Here is a 13,186-nt window from a genome sequence, read left to right as displayed (position 1 = left end):
GTTTAATAGCATATATGATATAATCCCCAAAGTTTAGGGATATAAATTGCTATTTGCCCTTATTTTTCTAAACAAGTTTAATACAAAGTTTAATATTTAATTTTTTAAAAATGATATAAAGTTTAATATTTAATTGATCTATGATAGGGGTTTTCAGAAATATAAAATAAGAAAAAATATTTACACAAATAACAAAATTTAATTATAGTTGTGATACACATTATTATAAATGTTTATCACATATAGCTCTGATAGAAGTCTATTATTGTCTATCAATGACATAAACTGATAAGTCTATTCTTGATAGAGGCTGACGTCTATCAATGTGATGAAACTAATAGAAGTCTACTAATATCATTGATCTATCAGTGATAGAAATTGATACAAGTTTATCATTGATAAAGATTGATAAAAGTCCATCAATATTTTTTTTTTGCTATTTTTTTAAATGGTTTGACATTTTTTTTCTATGTAAAAAATTATTTCTATGCTATAAATTTATTTTTTAAAAATGATATGAAATTTAATTTTTTTAAAATATGATCTCAGTAAATATATAGATGCCAAGTTGAGCTGACTTCTTGTTGCACATAAAATTTAAAATTTATATCTATTAGCTTGACTAAATCTATAATGGTGCTGTTCTTTTCGTATGTATTCCTTTTCTGGGTAATTGCGCTAGATAGAATTTTTAGGAATAATAAGAAAGTATATATCAACATAAATTTTTATCTCATTCTTTCCATTTGGGTTCTTTTCTTTTCTTTTTTTTTTTTTTTTTTTTTTTTTTTCTTTTTTCGCGGAAAAAACAAACGAAGGAAGTAAATTCTGGTGACTTTGTTCTGGCAGTGGCGGGTCTTGAACAGCTCGCTGCCTCAACGCTTCACAACAAACACAAAATCCCGAAATTCAAAACCCTAGTTTCATCTCCACTTTCCTCCGATTCAACCTGCGCCTCGAATTCCACGAGGCCAGTTCCTTCAATGGATCTTCCACGATCAACTTCTGCAAACGGCGAGGACGTTGGAATTCCAGACGATTTACGGTGCAAGAGGTCCGACGGTAAACAATGGCGGTGTACCGCCATGTCTATGCCGGACAAAACAGTGTGCGAGAAGCACTATATTCAAGCGAAGAAAAGGGCGGCGAATTCTGCAATGAGAGCGCACTTGAAGAAAGCGAAGAGGAAATCGTTGGAGGAAAGTGATTTCTACTTGGAAGATAAGAGTGATGATTTCGATGCACCTCTCTCGAGTGGTAGGATTGCTGAACAATCTCATCCCGGGAAGAAGTCGTCGAAGAGTCAGGTTCGGTACTCGCCTGATACTCCACCTACTAGGAGTTTGCCTTTGCGTATTTCCTCAAAGCATGATGATTCGCAGAGAGATTTGTCGCCGTATGAAGAGAGTTGGAGGCCTTATAAGACAACTGCTGCGGACTCTTCGAGGAATTTGTCGCAAAAAAGCTTTGATGCTAATGCCACGACGGTGAGCTTTGCTGCATTATTTACTCTTTAACTTCTTTAAACAATTGAACTGTTAGTGCGGATGAGGGGATTATCGAGTAACTCGTATCTGTAGGACTAATTCGTTCCTTATTTTCCGGACTAGAGCACATAAAATTTCTAAATTGTTTCTATTTTCTTGCTATCAATTTGACCCCTGTGAACTTTGAGGTTTAACTAAGGATAAAACATGAAGACGAGTGAAATCGTTCTGGACGGGCAAGACCGATTGTTGTCTAGTAGCAATTCCCTTGTGTGTGTGTGTTTTTTCTTCAACTGCTTACTTTGGGTGGGGGAGCTGGATCAGCATGTGATGTTTGTTCCAACAATCTACAGGAGTACTCTGATGCAAGCACCAATTCCTCTGAGGAGATTGGTGGGCAGACGTGTCATCAATGTCGAAGGAATGAAAGAGATGGAGTAATCTGGTGTCTCAGGTGTGATAGGAGAGGATATTGCAGTAATTGCATCTCTAAATGGTTGGTATATTTCTCTAATTGTTATTTTTCAACTGGCCCCCCTCTTTCTGGAGGATGTGTTTTCTACCCTCATCATCACTTTGAGGTCCTTTGTTGATATTTTGTAGGTACTTGGATATACCATTGGAGGAAATTCAAAAAATTTGCCCTGCATGTAGAGGTATTTGTAACTGCAGAGTGTGTCTGCGTGGTGGTAATTTGATTAAGGTATACTTGAATTGGAGGGATTTTAAGCTGTTGAGTTATTGAGAATCATTACCTTTTGGAAGATTGATATAGTTCCGCAGAGCTAGGTCTCATTTTTTTTAATATATTTTTCTTTTATCTGATATAGGTAAGAATAAGGGAAATACCGGTTTTAGACAGGTTGCAATATCTCTGTTGTCTATTGTCATCTGTACTACCTGTTATCAAACAGATCCACATTCAACAATGCTTTGAATTGGAACTTGAAAAACGGATCCTAGGTATGATTTTTGATAATATATCATTATCATGTTGAATTTGATGCTATTGAAGGTTCTTCACTGCTATTCCACCCTTACACTATTTGAGCATATTCCAGGAGATGAGATGCTTCTTCTTAGAGCAAAGTTGAATGCAGATGAGCAGATGTGCTGGTAATTTTTATTCACGTGTTCAATGTTTTTAAACAGTCAATTCTAGCATATCTGCATATCATTTCTTTCCTGCTAATTTGTTGAAGAAAATATTTTGATTAGTCAGTTATTTTTAATTATTTCTAGTAAAATCATCTGTTGGATTTTTCAGATATTTATAAATTTATTTATTTTAAAGATTAAACTAAAGCTTCATCTGTCTTTCAGCAATTTTTGCAGGATACCTATTATTGATTATCATCGGCATTGTCCAAACTGCTACTATGATCTATGCCTCAGTTGCTGTCAAGATCTACGTGAAGCATCCACCTCGGGAAATGGTGGAGGCTTGGGAGATAATGGGAATGGTATGATGGGCCAGAAACCTTTGTTTGAACGACAATACAGACAGAGATTGAAATTCTCAGATAAAATCCTCTACTGGAAAGCTGATTGTGATGGCAATATACCTTGTCCTCCAAGGGAATATGGGGGCTGTGGTTATTTTCAGTTAAACCTGAATCGGATTTTTAAAATGAACTGGGTTGCAAAACTGGTTAAAAATGTTGAGGAAATGGTTGGTGGCTGTAGGGTTCATGATTTCGGAACTTTACCAGAAGCAGAGTCGGATGATCCCAACTTTTTGCATTGTGCTCATCGAGATAACAGCAGCGATAATTTTTTATATTGCCCAACATCATCAGACATTAAATTTAACGGAATCAGGGATTTCAGAAAACATTGGGCCAGCGGAAAACCCATTATTGTCAGGCAGGTTTTTGATAGTTCGTCCATTGCAAGCTGGGATCCAGAGGTTATCTGGAGAGGAATTCGGGGTAAGACTGATGAGGGAATGAAATACGAGAATCAATTAGTGAAGGCCATCAATTGCTCAGACCAGTCTGAGGTAGGTTATTATAACTAGAGGTCATAACTCATAGCCCATTGATCATCATGCTCGATGATCATATTAGCTCCTCTCTGATGCTGTAGATGAAATGTAGTCACTGATGTTGTATGATGAAATACCTTTTGTTATGGCAGGTCAAAATTGAGCTTCATCAGTTCATCGAAGGATACTTTGATGGTCGTATCTCGGAAAGTGGCAGGCCAGAAATATTGAAGTTGAAAGACTGGCCTTCCCCCAGTGAATCTGAAGACTTTATTTTGTACCAGAGGCCTGAATTCATTGTTAAATTACCTTTACTTGAGTATATTCATTCCAAATGGGGACTTCTTAATGTTGCAGCAAAATTGCCACATTACTCTTTACAAAATGATGTGGGGCCTAAGATTTTTATAAGTTATGGAGCCTCTAAGGAGCCTAGTGCAGGTGATTCTGCGACTAATCTTAGTATCAACATGCGTGACATGGTTAGTTTTCTTAAATTTCCCTACATGTCTTTGTTTGCAATGCATAGTAATGTGTTTAGAGCCAATATTGAAAACGTCACATAAACATAACTTCGTTGGGTGTTGCTATATGCTTTTGTGGATTGGAGGAGACTGTTTCTTTGAGTTTGCATTTGCCTTTATAATAATTGTAGATAGCAAGTTCGTAATTATGAAATTTAATGTTTACTTTGAGTTTTGACCTAATCAAGGAGATGTTACCAAAAATTTTCTTTATATTATAGAGTTTTGATTTGTTTCCTTCCATATTGTAATCTATCTCAATAAGAATTATAATACATACAGCCTGTAGGTTGCAAAGCTAGAAGCACCGTTCATTTATGAGGAATGTTGTAGAATTTCTGCTGGTAAAAGCTATTTTTGAGATGTCTCATTCAATTTCTATTTTATGGTTATCTGGTTAAGAAGATTTTAGTAGTAACTTGAGGTGGTCTAGGCTTTTTCGGGGAAGACCAGTTGGGTTAGACTTGTTAACTTCAGAACTCAATTTGTTATCATGAAGAAATTGAATTTTATGAATGACATTTGGACTTATTTTTGTTTCCCTTTAGTAACGTTCTATGTGAAATTAAGGAGTACAGCAACATGTTTTGTGTGTGTTTCAAAGAAACCGGGCTTTCATTGAGAAGAAATGAAAGAATACAAAATCAGCAAACAAAAACACCACCCAACAGAATTATCATGAGTTGGCCTAGTGGTAAATAAGGGAGCATTCCCTTGATAAAGGGCTAAGAGGTCATGCGTTCAATCCATGGTGATGACCTACCTAGGATTTAATATCCTATGAGTTTCCTTGACATTCAATGTTATAGGGTTAGACGGCTTGTCCCGTGAGATTAGTCGTGGTGCGTGTGAGCGGGTCCGAACACTCACGAATATAAAAAAAGAAACAAAAAAACCACCCAAAAGAACAGAGCCAAATACTTTATAAAATAGCCAAAAAAAAAAAAAAAGGAAAAAAGAAAAACTGACAGAATATGACCCTGATCTTGAAAGGACAAATGTAATAAGAGCTCGTCCATTATAAGACAACAAACGCTGTTTCAAGCCATGCATGCACCAAACACTATTTTTTTTAGGCTTTTGGCTGGTCATTAACATTCCCTAATAACATTTTCAATATTCTCGCTTTTGTTTTGGTGGACCATCCTTTTGGTGGTACTAAACAAGTTTTATGGTTGACTATCAATTGTGCTTTTTTCTGCCTGCTTTGTCTTTTGGTGTAAAACAACACACCCACTTTTGTTCGTCGTAACATGTCTTATTTAATTTCCAATTGGAGATCTTTGTTTTAAACAAATCACTAATAGGTGTTTGGAGCCTTACTCCTTTATATCATCAATCATTGAAATTGTATCTTCATTAAAAAAAAGAGATATTCAGGTTGTCCTCATCTTAGTCTTCTTATAAGAATGATGGAAATTGAAGAACAATTGTTAGTGCTTCTACTCGCGTGCGTGTGTGTCTTCAAGGAGTGCATGAATCACCATGATGGATCAAAATGGATTCACATTGCTGAGCTGTGCTGTGGTCAGGTATATTTATTGGTTCATACTCATTCAGTGAAGCCTAAAGATGCTCAAGGGATTGATATTGAGTGCACTGAAAATGCCAACGTGAAATCTGTGGTGAATGAGTTGCATAGTGACGAAGAATTGTGTTCTGGTGACGGGAGATCAGCAGACCTATTAGTCCATGGTCTTGGGTTGCAGGATGAGGATGAGGCTAGGGTTGAAGGAGAGACAGAATTTGCAATGTTGAGTCAGAAGATGGAATCTAATAGTGTTGATGAACAATCTGCGAACTCCAAAATGTCAGATATAGATATCTCTGAAAAAAGTTGTTCAGCAGTTGTTTGGGATGTCTTTCGGCGGAAGGATGTTCCCAAATTGACTGAGTATTTAAGACTACATTGGAAGGAATTTAGGAAGCCTGTCAACATAAACAATGATCTTGTAAGTTGTTCCTCCCTTCCCCCTCATTTTTAAATATTGCAGAAAAAGTTTGTAAATGATTTCACTTGCAATTTCCTTGTGTCAGATTATGCGGCCTCTTTATGACGGAGCATTGTACCTCGATGGACATCATAAAGGGAAATTGAAAGCTGAATTCGGTAAACTTCGTCTGATTTTCTTAAGCTTTCCTTGTGCATCTGAGAGAGAAAATGCTTTTTGTACAGTCATTGTTTAAATTTGCATCAATTATGTTTACAATAAGGAGCCAGTGGGTTTAATTTTAAGGGGAGTGAAGATAAATTATAGATGTTGGCCATTTCTAAACCACAAGATAGATTCTCTTCAAGAGCGTATTTTCTGAACTTGAGATAACCACCCTTGTATTATCTTTTTCCCCTCTTCTTCTTCTCTCTCTCTTTGCTTTGCACAGAAATGAAATTGAACAAATGTTTCACCAATGCATCTTAGTTCCTCTCCCATATAATCTTTGTACATGCATGTCTCTTTCAGGGGTAGAGCCTTGGACATTTGTGCAGCGTTTAGGTGAAGCCGTTTTTGTCCCTTCAGGATGCCCTTTTCAAGTCATGAATCTTCAGGTTGTTTATCTGTTTCTTTACCATTTGATTTAGGACAGTTATTCTGGTCAAAACATTTATCAACTGCCTCTCCACAAATGAGGCCAAACTACTCATCAAATAAGAAGCAAATGTGCAATGATGCCTAGCTTGATCCTTGTGAAATTTTGAATACTAAACTTTTATTTCCCTATTGGTAAATGAAGGATCTACATTCTTGAACTTCAATAAATTTGAGGACTTGTAGAATAAGGGCGAGTTTGAATTGCCTCTTGAAAAATTTGCTCTTAAGTGAAACACTTGTTTTCTAAGTAATGGAAGAAAATTAATTAAATGTTTAATCTAAGAGCACTTAAATGCTTTTTATCTGTTTTTAGAATTTCAGAAACTACTTTTAATTGTAGAAAAATTGGATGAGTGATTTTAAAGGGTTAAAAGCATTATCTAAAACTTCAAATACTACTAGCTTGGTCTCATTCTCTTAGATTGGGATCCTCTTGTAATTCGGGCAGGGGCTCCCTTTTGGTGAGCTTGTTTTGTATGTGCCTTTGTATCTTCTTCCATATTTTTCAATGAAAGTCTTCTTTCTTTCTTTCTCTTTCTCTTTCTTTTCTTTCAATTTAAAGAAAAGGCAAATACTACCTATCTGAAAATTCACGTTAAGCCTCCCTCCTCGAACACTTAAAAAAATGTACAACACACAGCAATTCAGTAACTACATCTTGATTCTTGAGCTCACAGTTCGACTTAACTATTTTAACTAGGGAAAAGACATTTTTTTTGGGATATGGGAATGGGTGTAACTTATTTGTTTCCAAGGAAGTTTTATTCTTTTTAGTTCTTTTGAAGCGTACAGGTCCATTTCTATTAACTGAATCAATATTCCTATATTGTGAACACTGAATATTGAAGTCCTGAAGTTTGTATTTCTTAGAATTTGATGGTAAGCCTCGTTGGTTTCCAAATTGCCTCCCAGGCCATCTTGACAGGCAATTTTGAATTACTAGGTGATATTTACTTGTGATAACTCATGGTAATTTGATCACTAGTCACAGGAGTAGAGTTATCAAAATATGATTGTTTACTCTTTAGATGTGTAAAGTAAAAATCTAATTTTAGCCTGTTTTATCGTCATATTTCTGGGCAATATGACTCTTATGATTTGTTTACTGTATACTTTGCAGTCCAATGTCCAATTGGGTCTTGACTTCTTATCTCCTGAAAGTGTTGGTGAGGCTGCAAGAATGGCTGCAGATATCAGGTGTCTTCCTAATGATCATGAAGCAAAACTGCAAGTGCTGGAGGTCAGAGACGAGGAAAAATTTGAATTTAATTTGGTCCATTTTCTTTATATTTTCATGAGTGTTCGAGGCAACTTACGTGCATAAGCACCTTGATTAATCTCATGGACCAATTGACGGTCTTATAACTCCTTTTGGTCTTCTTTTTTAATATTATTCGTATCTCATTTTTTGTTTTCCTATGTTGGTCTGGGGTCTGGTGTAGGTTGGAAAAATCTCACTTTATGCAGCAAGCTCAGTTATCAAAGAAGTACAGAAATTGGTGCTCGATCCAAAGTGAGATGCTCTGTCCTTGAAACTTTAGTTCTTGTTGTATAATCTTTTATCAGTATGAGAAAATAAACTGTTGAATTATACTGATTTTGGGAATAAACCTAAATGCTAAATTTTCTCATGAACATGAAGTAAACTCTATATATTTTCCTTATTATTCTCCACATCTACTTGAAGTCCTTCTGTTTGTCAATTCTTCTAGATTAAGTGAAGAACTCGGAGTTGGGGACCCTAATTTGACTGCTGCTGTTTCTGAGAACTTGGAGAAGATGACAAAGCAAAGGCAGATAAGTTGTGCTTAGTTTGTTTATATTTATTGTATTATAGATTTGAAAGAGTATATTTACCGAAACTCACTACTTGACCCGAAAACCTCTACATACCAATGCGTGCAGTAGTGAGATCTTGTGCACATACCAACTAACAAAATATGTTTTAGGCATTTAGCCTGATGTAGAAACATTGTAACATCTCCAATATAGTTTTATAAATGGCAAGATAATGAGTTTTACATTGTTCTAAATTTTGCAGTACCCTCTCCAAAAAATTCCGAAATCCCACCCCACAGTAATACCACATAACAACCTTCAAGCTGAGAGGCAAAAAGAATTGGCAATTGTCTTCATCTCTGATTTTAGACCTAGCCATTCTGATTCAGGTGCCTGGGCATTCAGTGTATATAATTTGCCCCGACGAGCACAACAAACTGCAATGTTGTGCCTCCGAAACGAGGAGCTTTCCACTTTAAATTCCAGTTCATAGTATTTGCCTAGCAAATCCTCTCTCAGAGTTGTTTGTATCAAGGTTCCTTTAAGATCAGAGCGTTTGCTGGCCCTTGTAATAGTCCTGATCACAGCTTCCCCTACTTCATTTGGACCTCCAAATGCTTCAATTCTGTGTAGTAATCCAAAGAACAGAAAAAAAAAACCCCTATATAGAATCAAATTTCATTTGAATTCGGTAAGCCCTACTAGAACTAACTATTGAGGCAATCGATTAAGAGCTGCTATCATTGTAGGTTCATTTCGTTTTGAACTATCTCGTTTTAAATGTGTAGTGTATAGAAATCCAGAACCTAAGACGAGATCTGACGATTGGAACATTACAACACTGAATCTTGAATGAACATTCTATTTAGCTTTACCTTGTTTTGGTCTCTCTCAGGAACAAGAAGTGTTTGGTTAACATGTTAGTCATGTGTAACTGAAGTTGAAGAAGTCGAGTTTATGTTTAGTTAGCGAGTTTGCTAGCGAATTGAAGTCTATGATGCCCACTTATACACACACACTACCTTATAATTTTATGAATCATGAACTCACGAATCAAACATAGGCTCTATGCACCTTGGTTTTTATAACCCAACTCCTTTACGATCAAATAGATTATACAAATCCAGATTAATCATCCTCGGAATTCATTAACTAGAATTAAACATCTTTTAAGGGTTTTGAAATGTCTTAAATCTAGGACGTTTTGATCAATTCCTACCTTGTATTTTAGAATCTGGAAAGGGTTGAAGGAGTTTGAATTCCCATTTGCTTGGTAGGACTTAAGTCATAGGTTTGAAGTAATCATAGATAAGTTAGATAGCTTACGAAAAATCAAGAGGTACCGGAGACACAATGACGCTAACATTGAGCTCTCCACTCGATCCCGGAGGACCAAATGCAACCACTGGCTCATTGACATTCTGACGACGACGACGATCCATGGTGGAACCAGTCAAGGGTGGAGGGTCCAGTGATCGTTCATATTCCGATTTTTCAGCTGCTCGATACAGCAACCTCTGGTCGCCTACCCAACTCGCCGGGTATATGAACTCTGGATGTTCCTTAAACATAAACTTTTAGGCAGTGCGCAGTGATAATGAAAAAAACCATAAGATGCAATCCGTTAGGACTTTAGGAGTATTCTTTACATATATAGCACAATATAAAAAGTACCACCTGACTCGTGTTTGTTTAAGTATTTTTTTACAGATCTACCAAAAAAATAGTGCCAATGATTAAAAACAGCGTTTTTTCCCCAAGTTAAAAGTTCAAAGCCTGAGATAATATTTAGACAGAATTATTGCCTTTGTGATGATACATAATAAATGGTTGTTAAAAGTTCAATATAAGAAATGATTGTTATTTACACACATTAATTACCACATTAAAATATATGGATCTATTGAAAATGAACGGAAGTCCATTTATTGTTTAGTTAAATTATAAATTTTAATTCTTGCACTGAAGTTTGTGTTTAGACTTTAGACACAAAAAATGGAAGTTAAGATTTCATTAGGCATAAAATTTATATTTACTCTTAAACAGATTAAATAATTTTTAAAAAATCATTTTTTTAGGAATTTATTAGTTATAATTTAAGGTTTAAAAATTTATTAGATACAAAATCGAAATTTGACACCTCTAATAGTTGAGGGACACGAAACTTTATTATTATTGTTATTTTTATGTAACTTAACCTTAAATTTATGTGCTAATCTAAGCATTATCAACCTATATGAGGATGATATCAATTTTAGTTTGGCTAAATCATAAAGAATGTTTTTAAATTTTGTATTTTGTGTTAAAAATCCTCTTGAACTTTTACAAATCTAAAGAATATACTTAAATGATCAAAAATAGTTAAAAAGATACTCTTATCATTAGTTTCAGAAAGAAGGAAGCCATTAAAGTTTTGTTTAAAAAATAACCTCAAACTTTCAAATTTTTTTAAAATACCATTAAACTTACAAGAAAAGTTTAAAAATACCTTCACTATTAGTATATGAAAAAAAATTGTTAATATCTTATTGAAAAATTAAGTTAATTTTTTTAAAAATAAAAGTTTAAAAAATGTTCCTATTGTTAGTAGGATGACAATTTATTTGTAGTTTTATTGAGTTTGAAAATAACCAATTTTAAAACAAATTATATAGACATCATCATTTTTTTCCATATAAATACCATCATTATTCTCATATTTTCCCCATTCTTACAATCAAAATAAACAATAAAGTTGTAAGTTAAAAGCATAAAATCTCACAAAATTTCAAAATCTAAATTATCTCTTAAAATATACTAAAACGATAAATAGTCAAATAAAAAAATTTGTTTAACTATTACCACATACTCAATTACTAATGTAATAAAATCTTTTTATGTTTTCATCATTCTCTTCTTATTATAGGTCATTTATCTTACATGAAGTATGCATTTTTACTCATTTATTTATTATCTCTTAGATAAATAAATGTCAAGCAGGTTTATGTTCATGTATCTGTAAGGGTATTTTTTTTTTTGTTCATATATCTTTATTTTTAATTTTTAAGTTTGAGGGTATTTTTGGAACTTCGAAAAATTAAGTAGTATTTTTTACACAAAACACTAACAGTTTCCCTCTATACTAATGATAAATGTATATTTGAACTCATTTTGTAAGTTTAAGGATACTTTTGACATAAAGTGATATTTTGTGTAGTTTAGGCTAAATGTATATTTGAACTCATTTTGTAAGTTTAAGGATACTTTTGACATAAAGTGATATTTTGTGTAGTTTAGACTAAATGTATATTTGAACTCATTTTGTAAGTTTACGAATACTTTTGACATAAAGTGATATTTTGTGTAGTTTAGGCTTTTAGTTTTTTTTTGTACTTTCAAATAGTAAACTTCAGCATTCGTACTTAATCTTAAATTTACTTCATCCTTGACATAGTGTTCATATTATCAACCTCGTGGTTTGAGGTTTGATTCCCCACCCCACACTTTAATTATAACATCTTTAAAAAAAAAAATTACTCCATCCTTCACGTTTATTTTTATTTATTTATTTATTTTTTATTTATTAGCCTTTTTCACTCTAAATCTTAGAAACATATTGTGTTTTTCGTATATAGAATTATTATTATTATTTAATCAATTACATAACAAATAAACTTAGGGACTAAAATTAAAATTTTAAAAATACATGAGTTTAATTTGAACAAATTTTAAACTACAGTAATTTAATTAAGATTAGTTTATGTATATTTTTATTTATGACCTCACTCAACGTAAAGAGAGAAATTTCAAGAGAGAAAAAAAGTTAAATTATCCAAAGAGAAACTTTGTATGTTGGAGAAGCGAAGAAGGAACTGACCAAATCCTTCATTGGCATCCAAGCACCGACTGTAGCCTCCAATTGGATAAACAACATCAAGTCTCAATCGCCGACTGTTTTCCGGCGACAGACCGAGCAGAAAGCTCGTCACGCCGGCGAAATTTGCGCCAACGGCCACCAGAGAAGCCGATCCGATCCCAACAATCAGCCTCCGCCGAAACGTGACTGCCAGCGGCGTGAATTCCTCCGCCGCAGATTTTCCGGCTGGGTCGTCGGATGGCCACTGCGCCGATATTGTGCTCCGCGGGAAATTCATCATTCGGCTGCCGGAAAAGCAGCGACTCAACGCCATTCCTTATGAGTTAAATTTCCCACTTCGACAGTTCTTTCTGGAGAGGGAAAATAGAAAACCTATTTGATTATATTTATCGGTTTTGTCCCCCTCTATCCATAAGTCTCTCTCCCAGGATAGTTTTAGTAAAATTGTCATAAATAAATTCTACAAGTTTTCATCTATCAAAATTAGTACATATTTTTAGAACTATTTGTTGTAATTTTTCTCCATCCATCTCATTTGATCGATCATCGAAATTTGCATAAATATTTAATTTTTTCATTGTTTTAGACTTTTTCGATAAAATCTTAACACTGATAATCTATCAATTTTTCTAAATATTATATAATCTTTCTAAATTTTATATTAAATCTAAAAATTAAGATTTGGGATATCTTGATGTATCTCGACAAAATTTAACCGAGATTATATATATTTAGGGTGAAAATCTCGGACAAATTAATGCCAAGATTATTTTGTATTTTCCTAAATCTTAATTTTATTTGCAAATTTTGATTTTTTGCAAAATTTAAAAATCACAATGCAGTTGATATCCGTCAAATCATAATTGGTAAATTTATTTGAAACTTTGAAAATTTATATAATTGTGGAAAACAAAAATTAGGGTAAAGATTTGAAAATTTATATAAAAATTTGATATAAGATT

The 13,186-nt window shown here is 33.9% G+C and overlaps 2 protein-coding genes across 5 annotated transcripts; one reads left to right on the top strand and one right to left on the bottom strand.

Moving 5' to 3' along the window:
- Positions 1-684: 684 nt before the first annotated feature.
- LOC120079380 (JmjC domain protein JMJ24) lies at positions 685-8,622 on the top strand. Of its 4 annotated transcripts, none has more exons than XM_039033544.2 (14): positions 748-1,307; positions 1,383-1,487; positions 1,841-1,983; positions 2,091-2,190; positions 2,318-2,450; positions 2,549-2,603; positions 2,811-3,489; positions 3,627-3,956; positions 5,531-5,950; positions 6,036-6,108; positions 6,461-6,546; positions 7,710-7,829; positions 8,032-8,102; positions 8,302-8,622. In XM_039033544.2, the coding sequence occupies exons 1-14, from the start codon at positions 984-986 to the stop codon at positions 8,399-8,401; spliced, it is 2,739 nt and encodes a 912-aa protein (XP_038889472.1). In that variant the 5' UTR covers positions 748-983; the 3' UTR covers positions 8,402-8,622. The 4 variants fall into 4 exon arrangements, with proteins under 4 accessions (XP_038889471.1, XP_090170758.1, XP_038889472.1 ...); XM_090314631.1 differs by having other exon boundaries at positions 772-1,307; positions 5,369-5,950; XM_039033543.2 differs by having other exon boundaries at positions 685-1,487.
- On the bottom strand, positions 8,565-12,757 carry LOC120079381 (Photosystem II reaction center PsbP family protein). The gene is made up of 3 exons (XM_039033545.2): positions 12,225-12,757; positions 9,695-9,920; positions 8,565-8,993 (listed from the first exon to the last, which is right to left on the bottom strand). The coding sequence occupies exons 1-3, from the start codon at positions 12,535-12,537 to the stop codon at positions 8,687-8,689; spliced, it is 846 nt and encodes a 281-aa protein (XP_038889473.1). The 5' UTR covers positions 12,538-12,757; the 3' UTR covers positions 8,565-8,686.
- Positions 12,758-13,186: the final 429 nt, after the last annotated feature.

The sequence above is a fragment of the Benincasa hispida genome, chromosome 6 (assembly GCF_027475165.1).
Source record: "Benincasa hispida cultivar pf3 chromosome 6, pf3_genome.v1.1, whole genome shotgun sequence".
Taxonomy (NCBI): domain Eukaryota; kingdom Viridiplantae; phylum Streptophyta; class Magnoliopsida; order Cucurbitales; family Cucurbitaceae; genus Benincasa; species Benincasa hispida.
The sequence above is the reverse complement of the archived record's forward strand: the minus strand, read 5'-3'. Positions and strand labels throughout refer to the sequence as shown.